This window comes from Hippocampus guttulatus, chromosome 8 (genome assembly GCF_054856545.1).
Source record: "Hippocampus guttulatus isolate MCC_2025c chromosome 8, RoL_Hgut_1.0, whole genome shotgun sequence".
Lineage (NCBI taxonomy): Eukaryota > Metazoa > Chordata > Actinopteri > Syngnathiformes > Syngnathidae > Hippocampus > Hippocampus guttulatus.
In genome coordinates, this window is record NC_141268.1 from 23,658,742 (window position 1) to 23,676,915 (window position 18,174).

At 54.4% G+C, this 18,174-nt stretch overlaps 3 protein-coding genes across 9 annotated transcripts; 2 read left to right on the plus strand and 1 right to left on the minus strand.

Annotated features, from left to right (window-relative positions):
• The first annotated feature begins 1,547 nt into the window (after positions 1–1,547).
• Positions 1,548–5,021, plus strand: gata1a (GATA binding protein 1a). Of its 3 annotated transcripts, none has more exons than XM_086118741.1 (6): positions 1,548–1,692; positions 2,577–2,783; positions 2,976–3,443; positions 4,236–4,381; positions 4,445–4,570; positions 4,645–5,021. In XM_086118741.1, exons 2-6 carry the CDS (start codon positions 2,582–2,584, stop codon positions 4,915–4,917), a joined length of 1,215 nt encoding a protein of 404 aa, XP_085974867.1. In that variant the 5' UTR covers positions 1,548–1,692; positions 2,577–2,581; the 3' UTR covers positions 4,918–5,021. The 3 variants fall into 3 exon arrangements, with proteins under 3 accessions (XP_085974867.1, XP_085974868.1, XP_085974869.1); XM_086118742.1 differs by having other exon boundaries at positions 1,555–1,687; XM_086118743.1 differs by lacking the exon at positions 1,548–1,692 and adding an exon at positions 1,700–2,478.
• A 1,671-nt stretch (positions 5,022–6,692) lies between these two features.
• adnpa (activity-dependent neuroprotector homeobox a) lies at positions 6,693–10,405 on the minus strand. 2 transcript variants are annotated; one of them, XM_086117668.1, is made up of 4 exons: positions 10,257–10,405; positions 9,748–9,860; positions 9,577–9,669; positions 6,693–9,485 (listed from the first exon to the last, which is right to left on the minus strand). In XM_086117668.1, the coding sequence occupies exons 2-4, from the start codon at positions 9,853–9,855 to the stop codon at positions 7,089–7,091; spliced, it is 2,598 nt and encodes an 865-aa protein (XP_085973794.1). In that variant the 5' UTR covers positions 9,856–9,860; positions 10,257–10,405; the 3' UTR covers positions 6,693–7,088. The 2 variants fall into 2 exon arrangements, with proteins under 2 accessions (XP_085973794.1, XP_085973793.1); XM_086117667.1 differs by lacking the exon at positions 10,257–10,405 and having other exon boundaries at positions 9,748–9,903.
• A 19-nt stretch (positions 10,406–10,424) lies between these two features.
• On the plus strand, positions 10,425–14,099 carry mafbb (v-maf avian musculoaponeurotic fibrosarcoma oncogene homolog Bb). 4 transcript variants are annotated; one of them, XM_086117670.1, is made up of 4 exons: positions 10,425–10,571; positions 10,707–10,773; positions 11,498–11,747; positions 12,627–14,099. In XM_086117670.1, exon 4 carries the CDS (start codon positions 12,759–12,761, stop codon positions 13,722–13,724), a length of 966 nt encoding a protein of 321 aa, XP_085973796.1. In that variant the 5' UTR covers positions 10,425–10,571; positions 10,707–10,773; positions 11,498–11,747; positions 12,627–12,758; the 3' UTR covers positions 13,725–14,099. The 4 variants fall into 4 exon arrangements, with proteins under 4 accessions (XP_085973796.1, XP_085973798.1, XP_085973795.1 ...); XM_086117672.1 differs by lacking the exons at positions 10,425–10,571; positions 10,707–10,773; positions 11,498–11,747 and adding exons at positions 11,772–11,913; positions 12,144–12,517; XM_086117671.1 differs by lacking the exons at positions 10,425–10,571; positions 10,707–10,773; positions 11,498–11,747 and adding exons at positions 11,784–11,913; positions 12,141–12,517.
• Positions 14,100–18,174: the final 4,075 nt, after the last annotated feature.

An 18,174-nucleotide genomic window follows, 5' to 3' on the forward strand; every position in this document is an offset into this window, starting at 1 on the left:
GGGAAAAGTGCGGACGTTACGGTCTTGCGTGCGCGACGGCGTCGAATGGCCGGCCTCCTCCTTTCATCTTGATAAGCGCTTATCTCAGCGGCGCAGCCCAGGCACACGGCGGCGGCGCAAGCCACATCCCTGCCCGGTCGGGCTCATCTCACTCACACGTGCTCGCCACCACATTCTTGTACCGATACACATGAACGCCATCGTCCCCCAACGTGACAGCGCCGTCGTCAAGGCTTACCGTACATGCGTCAGCGTAACCCTCCGGTCACCTTCTGATTCTTCCGCCGCCTTTGAATCGTGTTTGAGTCACGAGGTGGATGCGAGCTTCTCAGCTGCAGTTGATCTCTGCAAGACTGGAATAACATTCAAAGGTGGAAATTTGGTTGAATGTCCTACTTTCCCACACGCATACGTTGGCGGTTTTTCTCTCTCTCTCCCTCCTCCTAATTGCTGACGGTGTGGTGTAATTGCCGCACTTTGCGCAAACGCCCAGTGCATCTTCTTCTCCCCTGATTTCCCTGAAAACTGTAAATGAACAAAGGGAAGAGAGCGGCGGCGCTGCTTTGACTATCAAATGGCCGCCACGGTGCCGACTTGTGCGTATCCAGCCCGCATGGTATCGGACCGCATCTCGCGCCGTCACTGCGGCGCTTTGCATCGCCGCCTCAGAAAAATCCTTCTTTGTAGCCCACTTACAATGTTTGTTTTCTCCACCTGTCAACTCCACTCAGCTGTGTTTCTAAAGCACTCTCAAACTACAAAGTGCGCAACGTGGAGCCAAAATAATTCCTACAACAACAAACAAGAGCAGTCCGACTCCAAATCGTCTTTGTTACCGATTTGTTGTATATGTTCAATTGCTCCACGGACAGCACTTTGTATGCAGCGATGGCTGTTTGGAAGTGCTCGAGAAATACACTTGACTTGACTCATGTCGAGAATTCAAATGAGTTTGAAGACGGCTTTGAAAGGTGGACGGCGGGCGCTGGCCGAACGTTCATTCCAAAGAGAGGGAGCACCATCCCCTCGGAGCCTCCGCTTATTCCTCGCTACCTTTGATAGCGTCCAGACTTGAGGCAACGGGCAGGGAGCTCAGAGAGGAAAGACGGGACCGGGAGGCAAATTTCAAGGTTGGAAAAGGAATCGTAGAATCTTCAAAAGAACTGCAAAATGAGCCGGTGAAGGGAGACCCGAGTTGGCGAGCAGCAGCATTCTGGAGCAACTGGAGACGTTTCATGGAGGATTGGCCGACTTCACATTCAAGCGCCTCTTCCAATAATCTGGGAAAAATGTTTTTGGTGTTCCTCAGTACGCTGTACAAGAGTTATTTGATTCTTAATTCTTGCGCTTATACAACCATGACAAAAATAATAAGAATAAATCTGCATCCATAGGTTTGGAGATCATTTTAACTGCAAACATCAGGCCTGTAGTAGTTGTCTTTTTTCTTTTTTTTGGTTTTGTCTTCTGGATCCATTTTTGGGGAGGGAGGGAGGGAGGGAGGGGGTGTATCTCTCTGAAAGTTGCCCCTCAATCCCTCCCACACAAGTGCGGGCCCTTCATGTTGCTGTTGCTGGTCGGAGATGCTTTTTCTTTTTTTTCAGTCAAGTTGCGGAACCCTCGACTTGGCAGGACACGCTTTGTGCTTAACGCCGCGACCCACTTTGACTTTGAACAGTTCCATCTGGTAAGGTAGGTGTTGTTTATTATTTTGGATGGATGAGCGGCCGTCATGTCAAGCCTCCAACGTCGGCCCTCTCGGATGGCCGCGCGCCTCGTTCGGCATCCGTCCGCGCCTCCGTTTTCGCTTCTCCTCACGAGCACGGAGCATTTTTATAGTCTCCATACATCAGATATCGCTCTCTCGTGGGCAACTCAACGTCCTGCGCCAACATGTCCCCTTCGAGGTTCCTTTATGGCAGGGGTGTCCAAAGTGGGTCCTCGAGGGCCGCCGTCCTGCCTGTTTTCCAGATTTGCCAGGAACAGCACACCTGATTCAAATCATCAGAATCGTTCTAATGCTGCTTCAGAGCTGGCTGATGAGCTGATCATGTGAATCGGGTGCGTTGCAGCCCGGAGAGCTGGAAAACGGGCAGGACAGCGGCCCTCCGGGCCCGGAGCTGGACATGTCTGCTTTATGGTATCGCCCTTAACTCATTCAGTACCAACCAATTCTGGACCAATTCTGAAAAGACGTTTAAAAACGTCTTTGGGAGTGAATGAGTTAAATGCCCGAATAACTTTTTTTTTTTTTTTTTAAACGAGTGAACATAAAATCCATTTCAAGTTGCTGTAAAGAGAATACAGTACAGCAGAAATGTGCCCGAAGCTTTCGAGTTGTCATGAACAAGCTGTCAGCCGGTTCATTTTCTAATCATCTTGTTGAGGGAGCCGATCCAATCTGAGGAGCCGTCCCGAACCCCCCAAAAACTGTGTCGTTACGGGAAACTTCAAGTCGGCGCCATCTTCTTTGCTTGAGTAGGACTCATCAAATGATGCGAGAGGCAAGATGTGGCTCTCGGGCCTTTTTGACCAGCACCTCCAGTGACACGCGCACTTTGTGTCGGCGCAATCAGGCAGGATGGACGAGTCTCACTGGGCGTCTTCATCACTGCTGGCCTCAGATCCTCTGGCGGCCTTCTCCCCCGAGTCCGTCGCGCTGCCTTCGGGGGAAGACGCGGACGCCTTCTTCTCCAGCCAGGACACGGACTACGCCAACCTGTCATCCTTCTTCTCCGGCCCGAGTCCCGGTCCAACACCGGCCGCCTGCAGAAACGGCTCCGGTCAGTGGTCGCCCGTCAATCCTTCCAAAGGTTGCTTTCAACCCTTTCGCAGTTTGATAAAAAGGCTCCCTCCGGAGTCGGGGGGGGGGGGGGGCACTGCGGAAAAAAGGACTGTTGAGACATACTGCACCGTACATCCTGTTGATACCAAGTGTCGTCCGATTTTGAAATGACCTCCGCTCTGTCCAAAAGTTTGCCAGGTGTTGGCCTCACCGAGTCTCCTCAGCAACCTCCAGTTGCTGGACGGCCCCCCCGGTCACTCTCTGGGCTCGCCCTACAGTCCTCCGGACAGCGCCTGGAGCGGCGGCCTCCCCGCCTCTCTGTACTCGGGGGTCTCCTCCTCTCTCCCCCCGACCAGGGACGGACACCCGTCTCCCCTTGGGCAGAGTCCTCGGCCTCAGGAGGCCCTCAAGGCCGAGCGGGCGAGCCCCCTCGGGGGCTCGCCCGCGTCCTGCGGCGCTTTTTTCAATCTGACCCCGGCGCTCGGGAGCACGTACGCGCCGACGTCCCGCTCGCAAACGCACGCGCCCAGCCCTTACGGCCCGTACGCGGCGGGCCCGCAGGAGTACGCCGCGGCCGACTACTACGGCGGCCCCGCTCCCTGGATCGGCCCGGCCTACTCCCCGAAACTTGGCGGCAACGTGAGAATAGCCGCACCAGGTGAGGAGAAAGTCGTCGCGAGTGGACTTTGACTTTCGGAAGGCGCAAAACAATGAAATACGGCAACAAGTCAAAAGAGCCGCAGCGGCTTCGATTCCGGCGACTGAACGAAGCACTTTGAGAAATAGGAAAGAGGAGTCGAAACTCTTCCGCTACGTACGCTGTAAAAAAAAAACAAGACTTGTACAGGAATCCCTCGTTTATCGCGGGGGTTTCGTTCCAAAAAGAACCAGTGATAGGTGAAATCCGTGAAGTAGTGAGCTTTATTTTTATACAACACTGAACTAAAGTTTGTATACAATGAAAAAAAGACCAAAAAAAAAAAACATTTTCAACAAATAACCAAAATAATTTTTGGAAATCCTGTACTGTAAAATAATATTTGTGATAGTCAGTACGAGGTCAGTGCCTTAGCCAATCAGGACGCGGAACGCAATTCACTGTTTCAAAGCATTCCAAAAAAAAGAGCGAGCCGCGTTAGAGCGAGGGATCGCTGTCTTTTATTTTGGATGCGAAAAGAGTCATTTAGGTCAATGGCAACTAAATGTCTGGCGTGTCAGCTCATTTTGGGAAGCTCTTGATGCACGACCGTGTAGAACTTTATTATGACCGCGTGCGGCGAGACGATTGGAAAAAAAAGGCCAGACTTCGGACAGCGCGATTGTACAGGATTTGTCAAGGTCGACATTTTTTTTGAAGCGGGGGATTCTCACGGGAATCTCTCCAGAGCTTTCTCAGACGTGAAACGGGAACGGGATTTCCCGCATTCACACTGGGACTTTGCTGAAACAGAGGCCAGAGAGTGCGTCAACTGCGGAGCCACCGCGACCCCTCTGTGGCGCCGCGACGGAACCGGCCACTACCTGTGCAACGCTTGCGGACTCTACCATAAGATGAACGGCCAGAACAGACCTCTGATCCGACCCAAGAAGAGACTGGTACGGCTTCCGGGGCCACGTTTTGCATGGCAAAAGAAAGAAAAGGCTCTTTTTGTTTTTCAGATCGTCAGCAAGCGGGAGGGCACGCAGTGCGCCAACTGTCACACCTCCACCACCACGCTGTGGAGGCGCAATGCAAACGGCGAGCCCGTGTGCAACGCTTGCGGCCTCTACTTTAAACTCCACAACGTGAGTCGCGCGCGGGGGAACGGCTCCTCTCTTCGGCGGCCGGCGGCGACTGACGGCGACCGTTCTCCTCACAGGTCAACCGACCCCTGACCATGAAAAAGGACGGCATTCAGACTCGCAACAGGAAAGTGTCCAACAAGAACAAGAAGAGCAAGAAGTTTGCCGAGGCCGCTCGGCCGCATTCGGCCGGGGACGAGGCCGGGCCTTTCGCCCTCGGCCGCGCCGCTCTCCTGACTTACGGCCACGCGCCGCCGCACCTCATTGCGAGCCCGTCGCCTCTGCGCGCCTCCGCTCCCTTGGCGTACTCGCACCACCGCAACCCGGGCATGGTGCCCACTTTAGTCTGAACATTTTCACTTCGCTCAACTTTTGCGTGCGCGTGTGCGGAATTTCCCGCGACATGTGAACAACAGGCAGATCAATAAAATGTGTGAATTCACGTGTCAAGGTTCACGGGCTGATTTTCATGGTTTTTTTTTTTTTCGTCCATGAAACTGCTCAGATGTTTTGCGTACAACGGCGGCATTGAACGGCGCTGCTGAGTTTTGACTGCCGAACGCAAGCGGAGCGCTTTATGCAAATTCAATCACACGCATCCACACAAAGGTGAAAAGTGTGGCGAGGGCGTATCACCGTTGCAACAGTTGAGATGTTTGTTTTCGAGCTCCTCACTTTTTGCGTGCAGCGCTTTAGCAGTCCCGCTGATGTTTTGTGCGCGCAAGACACGAACGCTCTCTCACCATCTAGTTTTTGCCAGTGGCCGGAAATAACGGTACAGAGTACAGATAGATCCTTTGTGACTGTACTAAAGTCGATGTACTTGATGTTTTTTTTCATCCGATGACACTCTACTTTTACTCCCCCTCTTTCAAAACGGATCTCTTTCTGGTCCTTAAACCGTCACAAATGGCGCGTTAGCTTTTAGCGACGTACGAAAGATGTCAATTGAGAGAAGTTCATGAGCTCTTGGAACTACTTTCACTTTACAGTGAAAGGAAATATTCTTTCTTATGCCGGAACCCAGGGGCAGCATAGAAAACGAAAAGAGCAAGGGGCTCACAATTGAATCCTGGGGAACGCCATACAAGAGTACGGCAGAGTGGGAATCAGAGTAACCGAGGCGACACAAAATGTGCCGCCTGCTCAATAGGATCTACGCCACTCTCGAGCGCGACCACCTGGTGCTGCATGCAAACGAGCCAACAGAACACTGTGGCCCGCTTTACGGAACGCTACCGCTACAGTGGGTCCAAGAAAACAAGACGCAACATAGACATGATCAATAGCCAGAAACATGATAGTGGGACACGAGCGCCCCGGAAAGGGAAAAAACGACACCGCAACCTTGCTCCCCCCCTCCCCCTCCCCCTCCCCCCACACACCCACCCACACAGATCCGCGCCCCAACTGACATACAGGATGCTTCGCCTTGACCCCTGCTGCTGAAAGATAAGAATGGCGTGCGGTGTGGTGTGCGTGTAATTGACAGTTATGTATTCAACATTCTACGAATTCCTCTGCTCATAATCGCCATCATATTGAGAGCCTGCATACGTACTCGATTCCAATGCCGTCGTGTTAAACTTCAATGAAAACAGAATACAACGATTTTCTAATCATGTTCAAGCTCCAATTTAAATGGATACACCGTCTAGACAAGCTATTGAATGTTCACGCTGATCAATTGTATCAGCCTTCGCTTTTTCTGTCCTAACCTTCCGCGATTTGAACGAGTTGACGCTTTGATGCAATTTGACGAGCGGCCACTAACCGGAAGTGCCGCCCTTGAACGTGACCTACTTCCGAGGCACGACCGCGTCGCCCTGCAATTTTGACGAGATGTTGTCCACAATTACGTTCAGGGAAGTCAAAAGGAAAACGATAGAGTCACGGTGGTCAAACTGAACCATCTGTTGCCGTATTAATAGGGATTTGATTCGAGTAATCGATGTTGTTCTCCGCATCTCCCATTTCAAGTCACTTCAGGAAGTGACTGACTGCGGGCACGTTGACTTTTTACTTTTGAGTGTGCCACCCACGTTTACATCGTCTCCAAAGTGAAGAGGTTTAGATGTAGATCCTGTATATTTTTAGGACTCAATGAAAATTCCACAGACTCCGCTTTCCTTTATTTATAAATGTTTTATTGAAAATGTGTAACATAAGCAATTACTATACATTTTCCAAATGAATATTGGCAATCCAATACAGGTTTAATACCGTCGATCAAAAATATATATAGCTCTGAGAAACCACGTCTAGTTTATCGGCGGACAGGTTCTAAGGTGGGGGGGTATAAAGAACATAAAGTAGATCCAGTACAATGAAACCCTGGAACAAGGTTTCTTTGCATTGTTGTCCAACTAAAAGCGGGAATCTCCATTGGAAAAAAAAAAAAACAGAAAAGAATGATTTATTATTAAATATAAGAAGAGCAATGACCACATTTGGAGCGACGCGCATTTCATCGGGCAACAACGGAAAGATCTCTCGGACGACATGAACAAGGCACAAAGTATCACGGCTTTGTATTTTCATCTGGCAAACATCTTTTAGCGGCGCTCAAAGACTCTCGCGCGTTGGCCGCCCCCTCGTCTCCTGCGTCCGCCCGGCGGGCCGACGGCTCCTCTTCCGCCTCCGTCGACTTGAGCGGCGGTCGCTCCGCCGCGTCCGTCGAGTCACCTTGCCGTTCGTCTCCCGTCGGCGTCCGGTCAGCTCGCGACTTCTCCGACGTTTGCGTCGGCTCGCGCGCTTGCCGCGCCTGCGGCGAGTCGTCCGGCCGCGGGGCTTCGCTCCGGCGCGGGTCCCAGTCGCCGTTTCTCTTGGCGAGGGGCGTCTGCTGGATTTCCGGCTCGCTGTCCGAGTCGATCAGAATGGGCTCGGCGCACGCGTTCTTCGCCGCGGAGGACGCGCGACGAGAGCTTCGGGCCACGTTCGGAATCCCGGACTTGAGTCGGCCGGGCCTCCCCGCCGAAGCGATTTCGACGCGCGCGCTCTGAAAGTCAATGTCGTGTCGGACTTTGTCGAGGGCCTGCATGTCAAATCCGAGCAGCACGGACGCGTTTGACCTCTCGCATCGGCTTTTGCATTCTTTCTGCATGGTTGCAAAGTGCTTGCAGATGTGAGACTTCCATATCCAGAGGCTGGCCGACAGTTTCTTCTCTTCGGCGGGCGAAAGGTACGGCCGCCGATTGAAGTAAGACCGCAGGAACTTTTGACGCGCTTCAAACGTCTTGCGCTGGTTGTTTTTGGGATCGGCGACGAGGTCCCCGCCGCCGGTCTTCCCGAGCGCGGCGGAAGGAAACGTGGCCTCGGCACTCAGTTTGATCTTCTTGGCGTAAGCGGCCATGCGCGCCGGCAGCGCTCTCTTGAGCGGGGGCGCGCCGGACGAGTTCGGGGTCAAGGGCGACTTGGCGCCGAGAGCGGCTTGCTTCCTTCCCACCGCTCTGCACTGGACCAGATGCAGCGTGATGGTGGAAGCCACCATGTTGCTGGTGTACACGCCCAGGCAATGGATGCACTTGTAGGTCATCTTCTTTTCGACGGGGTGCATCGTCCGCAGCACCTGATGTCGCTGCCTCAGGTGAAGGGCCAAAGCGTTGGGCGCCGCCTCTTTCACGGCCGCGCAACAGAGCGGACACGTCGTCTTGCCGCCGTCGGCCGCGTCCCCGGGCGGCGACGGCGCGCTTTCCGGCGCCCGCCCGTCGGAAAGCGCGAGGGAAGGCGGCGCTTTGCCGAGGCGGGCGACGGTCTTGTCTTTGCCCTCCGACTCGTTCATGTTGAAGGTGAGAACGTGAAGCTGGACGTTTTGTTTGATGGCGAGATCGAAGGTGAGCTGCGCCGATCCGGGCGGCCCCACGAAAGCGTTGAGGTGGGCCAGGCGCTCGTGCTCGAGGAGCTTCTCCACGCTGTGGAAAGCCGAGTGGCACTGCGGACAAGTGATGCCGTGCACCAGCAGGTGGTTGAGCAGAGTGTCGCTGGGCAGGTAGCGGTTGCAAAGCAAACACTTGCTGGTGAAGTTGTGGATTTTCATGATGTACTTGGCCATGGCCCACACGATCCTCGCCTTGTGCGCGCTTTCAAAGTGAGCGCTGTAGAGGGTCTCGGGAAACAGCTCGTTGCACACGGTGCATATCTTCCACTTCTGCGTCTGGGAAGTGTTGACGTCCGCCGCCGCCGCCGCGCCCGCGGCGCCGCCGAGCCGCCCGCCCGCCCCCGGAGGCCGGCTTTTGAACGCGGGGGCCGAGGGCTTCAAGTAGCCGATGACCGGCTGCGCTTTGGCGCGAACCGCCGGGGAGGACCCCCCGTTGAGAATCATGGACGACTTCTGCGACATGCTGGGCAAATTGGAAACCGTGACGTTGGCGTGTCCGATCATGGCGGTGACCTGCGCGCCCGCGCGCTCGTGGTATTCGATGACGTGCTGCACCAGCGACTCGTAGGTCTTCGTGGTGAACTTGCAGCGTTTACACAGGACGTTGTCGCCGTTGAAAGACGCGCCGCCGTTCGGAAGCGACGATTTGGGAACCATGCGCAGGTACGGCGCCGCCACGTGCTTAAAGTGCTCCCGGTAGATGTGCTTTCTCACCGAATTGTAGAGACTGTCTCGGTAGGTGCACTTTTTGCAAAAGTACAACGACCTCGTCGCGCCCAGGCCAGACTTGTTGGCGGCCGCTTGTCTCTGTTTGACCGCATTGATCCTGGATATCTGCTGGTCCAATTTGTCCTTGTGAAACACCCGAACGTGGATCTCCAAGGTTCTCTTGTTGGCGACAAACGTGCAGTGAGAACAGTTGAGAAGAACTTTATCCTGAATCAATCTCTTGTGCGCGTGGCGGAAGTGATTCTTGTAACCCGCGTAGGTCGCGGATGAAAACCGACATTCTCTGCAGCAGTAAGGCCTTGACCGATAGTTCTAGACGGAAAAAGGAGAATCGCCGCACGGTGTGAGGATTTCAACAGGAGCGGCGCGGAATGTTCAACGAGGGAAAAAAAGAGAGCGTTACCTGCGTTTTGGAGAACGACGGATGCCAGACACATATATCGGTGTACGCCGTCTCGTTGAAAACATTCTCGCCGGGATTAAAATCCTTAAACTCCTGCACAGAAAAAAGGAAAACAACAAGTCCGTCATATTGAAAGCACTCGCGGGAGAAATACAACGAATGCGCACTCACGTTTGCCGCCTCCTTGCAGTACTCCAGTCCAATATCTTTAAGTGCGATCTTGACTTTTTTCCTGGCTTTCCTCAGTTTTGTCAAGTCGTTCACGGGGATTTGATACATCTCTCCTAAGGAACACATTGACACGGTCCACATGGTTGAACTCGCACGATCTTCTACGTACATCTCGGCGAATAACACATCCGGTATTTGATCAAAAGCTATCCGCGGCATTGTCGCCGAGGCCCAAAAGGCGTTTGTTTCAAAGGACCGGGAGAGAACCGGTGTGGGCGCGCTCTGGAGCACGCGGCCTACCCGGTGGCCACCTTCGGCCGGACCTATTGTTGATAGTGAGCGCCAGGAAGTTTCATTTTGTCGACTTTGTGCACCGACGATGATGGCGATGCTAACGTTAGCTGTTGTGTTAGCTCCCCTCGCTTCGGTTAGCCCTCTTGGAGCGTTACGGCGTCCCCGTGGACGTGAGGGGTATTGCTTTTGCTTCGTTCCGGGTGCATCGTACTCACCGGGTGACGAGCCAGGTCGTCCGATAAAAGCGCCGTCTATGAGCGACGAAAGACAAAGGTGGCGGGCCCGCGGCTACTTCCTCTGTTCAAGAAGCCGGCGCCGATGCTCTGTTCGGCGGCTAGCGCACAAGCTAGGTAGCTCGCAGCTATCGCCGCCGCTCGGATTTCCGCAGAGGGCCGACGGAAGAAGGGTGGACGCGATGACAAAAGGGACGCAAAGTCATGCAGACTTATGCAAATTGACGTCGTCCGCAACGGTTATACCAGCGCCACCCATGAGACGACAAGTGAAAGCCGCTAGCGTGCCCGAGGAAGGTAACACGCCAAAGTAAAGCTACTCCAAATCCAAAATGGCGATTGGAGGGGGGGGGGGCGGAAGTCGTAAGAGGCAGTTGTCTCCACAGCCAGTGTTGAATTTCACTTCTTAATTCGAAATGATTTTATTTTCAGGTTGAAATAGCTCTGTCTTATCATCCTGTGTGGCAACTTCAGCAATGCTCGCTTCAAGCAAGATTCGGTATGTCTGCCTCCCGTGCAAACAACATGTTCTGATTCACTTGCACACAGTGGTCCAAAGTAGGTCAACACAGCACTTCAAATGACCCTAGTTTTAGTTGATCACTTTTGTCCAAGTTATTGCGCATTTATCAAACGTAGTTAAATTTCGTAAATGACCAGAGTCAAAATCAAGGCCCTGGGGTTAGATTTGGCCTACCGCTTAATTTCATGGGCCTTGCTCAATCATGTGCGTCCTGTTTATGATTCTTTATTAAAAAAAAATTTTTTTAACACTTTGCGTGCATTTATTTTATTTTTTGGTGACCCAACTCATTTTTTATGACACTAGAAATAAATTGTTGAACAAGCCATTTTCCTTGACTTCCACCTTTATCCAGACCCTCATGAAAACGTTGTCCTTGGGATATGCATATCCCCCAACAAACTTTCATGGAAATCTGTAATATTCTTTTGTGTGTGTGCGCGCATTGTAATGCATAGGTGTCAAAGTCGGGTCCCGGAGGGCCGCCGTCCCGCATGTTTTCCAAGTGTCCCTGTTGCAACGCACCTGATTCAAATGAACAGGTTCAATATCAGGCTTGCGCAGAGCTTGCTGATCATTTGAATCAGGTGTGTTGCAACAGGGAGACCCCTTCAAACAATTGAAAGGAATACTGTGCAAAAGTTGATCTGAGAATGCGGTCCTGGAGTGAAGTGGTACTTGAGTGAAAAATCCCTTGTAGGAAAAGTTGTCCCCAGGCGTGAGTGCGAGCGCGGATGTTTGTTCGTCCAACCGATTTGCGATTGGCTGGCAAGCGGTTCGGGGTGTCCCCCGCCTACTGGATCGGCTCCGGCATGCCCCCGCGCCCCATTGCGAGCAGAAAGCGGATCGGAAAATGGAGGGCCGGATGGATGATTCGCCCGCGCTCCAACAAATGAGCGGCAGATGTCAGCATTGGCTAGCCTCGGACGAACGCCACCCGCTGGTGTCAGGTGAGCTCTCTTCCGGGAACCTTTCGTGTCCTGTGCGTGTGCGAAATGTTTGCGCCGTGTTGTCTCTCGTCAAATATAATAAAGGAGACGAGGCGCGTTGGATAGAACTCGAGGACTCTTTACTTCAAACTTGCACTCTCCGCTCCTAACTCCCGCGGCATTCTGGGTAAGATAAGATAAGAAAACCTTTATTAGTCTCGCAATGGAGAAATTCCCGATTCACAGCAGCAAAGTTATGAAAGGAAGAAGTAGAACAACAAAATATAGGAGCTGTTGGAAAGGCGGCCACTCACGCGGCGCCATTTTGAAGTCAAAATAACACAACACAACACATAGGACACAGACAGTCGTGCAATCTTCACCACTTCTCTGCATACATTTTGTTGTCTGAAGCAGTTCTAGATGAAAGAGGAGAGGATCAAAGTGTCCTTTCACCAGTGGATCGGAGACGTCATGCTGAAAATGTGCACGCGTCTGCTACAAGCTAAGTTTTGAAAGTAAACGAAATGAATGAAATGAAGTTCTTCATCTTATTCTACTCAGAACATCACACACCGCTGACGCGTGGATTGAAAAGTTGTCTCTTGCAGTCGCTCCTTTGGATCTTGTTATTCAATTGCATGTTTTACGAATCCAAAAGTTGACGGAAGTCTGACAAGCCGCAAGGGCGATGCGGACGGCCGCGTGCGTGACGCGCGTCGGTCGAGTGATGGTCACGAGTAACTCTCTCTCGCCTTTTCATGCAAATGTCCTCCCGCGCCTTGTGATTGGTGAGCGGCGCGGAGGTGTCGTCCGGGGGGGTGGGGGGGGGCGGTGACACGAATGGCTTGCGGCTTTATGAGCGAACCGTGCCCACCTCCCCTTTCGCACTTCGCACAGCTCGACGAGTCGGCCAAGTCCTCGGGCCTCGCTCACTTGTCGACCGGCGGGACGGTGCTGCGGTCGCGTTTGGATGAAGGCTTTGCGGGGAGCGGGCGAACATTTTCCCGAGAGAGCGACTGAAAGGCGGAGATGAGCAGCGAGGCGCACTCGCTTTTGGAACCGCAGAAGCAGCCCCCCGTCAATTTCGTCGGCGACTCGGACTTGAGCAAGTTGGGCGTGAAAAGGGAGGCGATGCAGGCGATGGAGCGCTCCCTGAGCGGCCCGTGCAAGCAGCTCCACAGAGCGGACTCGGTGTGCTCCACCCCGGGGAGCACGCCCGGCAACTCCGCGCCCTCGTCGCCCAACCTGGCTCCCGGCGACGACCCCTTTTGGATCCCCGACAACGGGGCTTACCCGCCGCCTCAGATGTACCCGCAAGCGTTCGGGCTGAGCCCCGAGGACGCGGTGGAGGCCCTGCTCGGGGCCGCGACGCAGCGGGGACACCCGCCCGCGCCTCACGCTCACCACCACCACCAGCAGCAGCAGCAGCAGCAGCCGCCCCCCTTCCCGCTTGAGTACGACGGCTACCACCGGTTCGGCGACACCGGCCACCACTACTCGCAGCTCGTCTCGGCGCCCCCCGAAATGCTCCAGGGCGGCCACTGCCCGGACCCCTTCTTCAAGGAGGACGCGGGCGGCGCCTCCCCGCCGTCGCCCGGGGAAGTCGGCGTCGCGCAGCCCCCGCACCGGCGAACCGGCGCCGAATGCCACTTCTCAGACGAGCAGCTGGTGTCCATGTCGGTCAGGGAGCTGAACCGGCTGCTGCGGGGGCTCGGCAAGGACGAAGTGGCGCGCCTGAAGCAGAAGCGGCGGACCCTGAAAAACCGAGGCTACGCGCAGTCGTGCCGCTACAAGCGCGTCCAGCAGAAACACCTCCTGGAGCACGAGAAGACCAGCCTGGCGTCGCAGGTCGAGCAGCTCCAGCACCAACTGAGCAGGCTGGTCCGGGAGCGCGACGCCTACAAAGTCAAATGCGAGAAACTGGCCGGCGCCGGCGGCTACCGCGAAAGCGGCTCCACCAGCGACAGCCCTTCCTCGCCCGAGTATTTCATGTGAAACTTGCCTTTCGAACAAATCGCTCCGAAGCCATCAACTCCTCGACGAGCCCGAGCGAGCGTGCGTGCGGGACATGTGTGAGCAGCTCCTCGCATCGAGACGTGGCCGCATTTAGGGTGGGGGGCTGGAAATCGCACACTTGAAATCACCCCCGCGGTTTGATTCTATTCCCTGGACACTTTTCCTGATTTTGCTCTTGCTCGGACTTGTTTCCTTTCTTAGCGCATCGCCGATTCCTCTTCGAAGCCAATGAGGCGGCGCTAATTCTGCTGGACGGATGTCTTCTTGACTTGCTTGTCTTTTTTTATGCAATTATGCAAAATGCTTTCGTGTCCTTTCATATGCTCTGGATCAATAAAATTATGGTCAATTTTTCTACCGCGTTTCATCTCTTTGAGTATCTTTTTTTTTTTTTTTTTTTGCTGCCACAAAAACCCGTCACTTGCAAACTTGTCTTTGCCGTATCGTTTTCAAATGGCCTCGGTCATTCACCAACACGCCTGGTCAACTTGAAATGCGCGCAAGATGCATCCGGCGTAAGAGGAGGGAAATTTGCCTTTTGGCTCGGTCATTTGTTAGCCGAAAAAAAGGCTGAACAAAACGATTCAGAACGACGTCACGTCGACTCATGTCCAGTTGCTGCTATGTTGTGTTGGTCCAAGCAAATGAGTGGAAAGGTTTCTTCCTTTTCGAATGCTGTCAAAAATACCCCCCCCCCCTTCCCAAATAAAGGGACAAGTGCTTTCTCTCCCCGCATGACCTTTAGCCTTCGAGGAGCGTCGCTTCCTGTGGGCCGCCGACATGCGAAAGCGCAGGAGGCGAGGCGAGGCGGGCTGGCGGGGGCTGCGGGGCGCAGATAAAACGCAGTGGAAATCCTCGGACAAACAAATGGCATTCCGCTTCAGGAGGAAGCGAGGAACGGCCGCCCGCGCTCCCGCCGACGCTTCGGGAGGAGCGTTTGCTTCCCCTCGCCGCCGTTTGCCACTTTGTCATCCGTCGGCGCGTTTCCTTCCCGGCTCCGGAGCGCGCAACTATTTGGACGACCCGGCGGCCGCCAACGTGACGACGGGCGACTTTCTACTCGGCCGTCCGTCGTTGAGCCTTCGGCCGTCAAAAAAGACGACTCGACGGCCCCGTCTTGCGCCAGCCTTCGGGGACTAAGCGGCCGGCTCGCTTGAAGGGCCGCGTCGGAATCTTTTCTGACGGGACGGCGGTTTTCTCTCACCTTTGACCCCCTGACGCTTCTCTGCTGCCCCTTCCTCCCCCAGGTGCCAAAGCCCTTTTTCCCTTTGAAAACAGGCTTCGGCCCCGGAGGCCCCTTCCTGCCGCTCTGGAACGAAGGAACGGATCATATGGCGGAAAACACGCTCACGACTCAACGGCGCGATCGAGAAGGCCGGCCGACGCCCGACAGAAAATAATCCGGCGTTCGCGACGGTGCCGTTGTTCTTTTTTTCAGCTGGTGCGGAGGTACCCGGTTTGGCACCGAGTCCGTGTTCCGAGCCGCCCTCGGACGTGTCGAATCGCACCCGTCAAATGTGGGAAGAAAAGGGACGTTTGAATCATGACGTCATCGCAATCTTTCAATCGACGGCGAGTCAGTCGGAATGTTTTTGGGATGTCGCGTGGACGAGACGTGACATAAGTCGGGAGCGCTCGCAGTGTTTGCCTTGATGACCTTGGCGCGCTCAAATGCGTTCTTTTTTTTCCCCCCAGGAAGTGGCTCGCGCACTTTCAATGGAGGCGGCGGGATTTGTAAAAGCATCGGCGGCCCGCCGGCGTTGGCGGGGAGAGCGCCTTTATGCGGCGCCGCGTGACAATGCCGTTGCAGAAACGATGAGCCAGCTCTTTGGCCTCCAATGTCACACGGGCCCGGCCCCCTTTTCCACAAAGACCCCGAGCGCCCGAGGCGGGCCACTGAGTCAGCAGGAGGGGAAGGTGTCTGCGCCGCGGCTGTGGCATCAGGACGGAGAAAGGGAATGATTGCGGAGAAAAAAAAAAAAGAAGCCGATGAGGAAGCGGCTTAAAGAGGAAGAAGCATCGTGGCGTCTTGAATTCTCTCAACGTCCCCACCGCAGAGCTCCTTAGGAATCAACGTGAGCGATACGCTCCTTGCCGTTGCGTGGCCGCTGTGAGAGCAGAGCGCGGACACCGATGAGCACCGCCGCGGGCCTCCGGCCGCAACCGCATCGGAGAGTCCAACGCGACTCCCCGCGCTCGGGTTGCCTGAATGCATTTGGGGATTGTGCGTTTTCCCAGAAGCCCGCGCCGCGTCGACGTTCGCTACCTCGAAACGAACGGCGCCGACGGAGGAGCCGACCGTTCGCTCCCAATGGCGACGGCTCGCTTTTGACCCCGAGAAGCGGGAGAGCTTTTCTTTTGCGAGAGCGCCGGTCGTCCGCCAGCGCGGCGTCACGTGAGGCGCGGAGGAGAGATTTGGACGGACGAGGGGCTTCCTCTTTCACTTCCCATCCGAGGAGCCGGTCAAGTGACTCTTTGTGAGAGTGCGCGGCCGGCGCGTCGCAGGAAAACGCAGCTCGGATGGCTGCGGTTTCCGCTCAGGATGTCCAGTCGTTTGCGGGCGGTTGTGACACCCGTGAATCACGCCGCGATCACACGCGTCACCTTCGACGTCGCACGCACACAAATGTCAAAAGGGTGCGTGAGCAGTTGCCCTAATTAGGCTGGGGCAAAGGATTCGTTTCTTGACGCGGTGGATATTCTTTCTTCGTATAGAGTGCTTGGGTGGATTCTTTGCAAGGCAAAGTCCATATCCTGAGCAATTTTCCTCGGTAGATACCAGCGTCATAGCGGCGATGACTCGTGTCATCACGTGACACGCTCAGCGAGCGGTTTAATGTGTAGCTCCTCAACGACAATAAAGCCGGCGGGCTTATCTCGTCGGCGGCTTCCCGGTGAGGCTTCCGGGCGCGGTTTAAGATAAACAAGCGGGCACGTTCCGCGGGCCGCCGCTTTGACAAAGTCCCGTCGCGTGACAGACGCTGCACTTTGATCGGAGAGCAAAGGGCCAACTCGGAAGCGGGGAGCTTCCTCCCCGTCGTGACAGAACAACAATGGAGAGCGCACCGCTGAATGACGTTGCTATTTGGGATCTTTCTGCTTCATGAGTGTGGCACTGCCACTTTAAAGGATAAGTGAGGCCAGGCATTGGGGGGGGATTATCCAAGAAAGCCAAGCTCTTTCCCTTTCTTTCCCTGTTAGGATTTCCCGTCCCGTTTTATGGGGGTCACGCAGCTGGCGGGCGCCCTCCTGTTTGTGCCCACATTAATGACAGCCATCCATGAGTGCGCAGTCACGGAGGTTAACGCCGTCACCGACGCCCCGCCCCGCCTGATAATCGTCTCTTAGTTTGAGTCGAGCAAAGCTCGGCTGATTAAAAGTCGGCTTCTGCGCGCACTGGGGGTTCTGGATCAATTTCACTGAGGGGGCCGGGCTGGGGCCAGGGGTTTTGATGGGGGGGCACATTCAACCCAGGGCTAAAAAGACAGATTCAAAATCTTATTTGACTTTTTATTTCTTCAGACTTGGGTGTCTTGAAAGGCGCTTATAAATAAAATGTATTATTATTATTATTATTATTGTTAGGAGGGCTAAAATGTCTGCAAGCGTAACAATACGCCGTGTCCATCTGTTGAGAATATTCAAGCCAGGGGATGATATGGTACCAGCCTGCCAGGGACAAAAATTGCAAATACACTGAAGCTAGATGTTTTACATGCATATCATTATCCAAATTTTAAAAGGCAATGTCTTGTATATTGATCCTGTTAAATAAAAATTAAAATAAAAAGGGAGACTGAAAAAGTTACACACACGCACACACACACGCACACACACACGCAAATAGCACTCGTGTCGTGGTCATTTCCTTCTCTGCGGACTGCTTCTCATTTTCCCGCTCATTTTTAAATGGCGCAGCGCACTAAAGGGTCCGACTAGAATGTTAAATCACGCACTTTGGTTCCATCTTACGCGTCGGCGACTCGGCGCGACTGCGTCATCTACGCTCGGAGGGGGGGGGGGGGCACGCTGGTTTTGGGCCGATGGAAAAGAAAGCCGGAGAAAGTTGGCGCGGAGCTCTCTCCCTATTTGAATGGAGATGCGTTTGTGCCCCGGGAATGATTGGCGGCCATGTTTTGGAGAGTTCCCTCCGCAGCTCGCTGTCCTCGAGTGTTTGTCAGAGCACGTATCCGATTGATGACGAAGGACGTCCCGCCGGAGGGGGCGAGGGTCGGATTGCGATATCGAGCGGGCTTCTGATCAATGGTCCGCTTTCCAGGCACGAAGAGCAAAGTACCCGTCGATTTGCGAAGGATGCGGCGAACGGGACTGAGCTCAAAGTGACTCTATTTGTCCCTCCTCATTGAAGTGAAACCGACAAAAGACAATGAAGCGTTGTCTCTTGAAAAGAAAAAACAACAAGCAAAGC

Excerpts from the sequence above, each read along its gene's own strand:
- adnpa (XM_086117667.1), bottom strand. The coding sequence starts at position 9,888 with ATGTGGACCGTGTCAATGTGTTCCTTAGGAGAGATGTATCAAATCCCC. Across the intron at positions 9,670-9,747 it reads ACTGCAAGGAGGCGGCAAAC|GAGTTTAAGGATTTTAATCC; the intron begins GTGAGTGCGCAT and ends TTTTCTGTGCAG. Across the intron at positions 9,486-9,576 it reads CGTCGTTCTCCAAAACGCAG|AACTATCGGTCAAGGCCTTA; the intron begins GTAACGCTCTCT and ends TTTTCCGTCTAG.
- mafbb (XM_086117670.1), top strand. The coding sequence starts at position 12,759 with ATGAGCAGCGAGGCGCACTCGCTTTTGGAACCGCAGAAGCAGCCCCCC.
- gata1a (XM_086118741.1), top strand. The coding sequence starts at position 2,582 with ATGGACGAGTCTCACTGGGCGTCTTCATCACTGCTGGCCTCAGATCCT. Across the intron at positions 4,382-4,444 it reads TCCGACCCAAGAAGAGACTG|ATCGTCAGCAAGCGGGAGGG; the intron begins GTACGGCTTCCG and ends TTTGTTTTTCAG. Across the intron at positions 4,571-4,644 it reads TCTACTTTAAACTCCACAAC|GTCAACCGACCCCTGACCAT; the intron begins GTGAGTCGCGCG and ends TTCTCCTCACAG.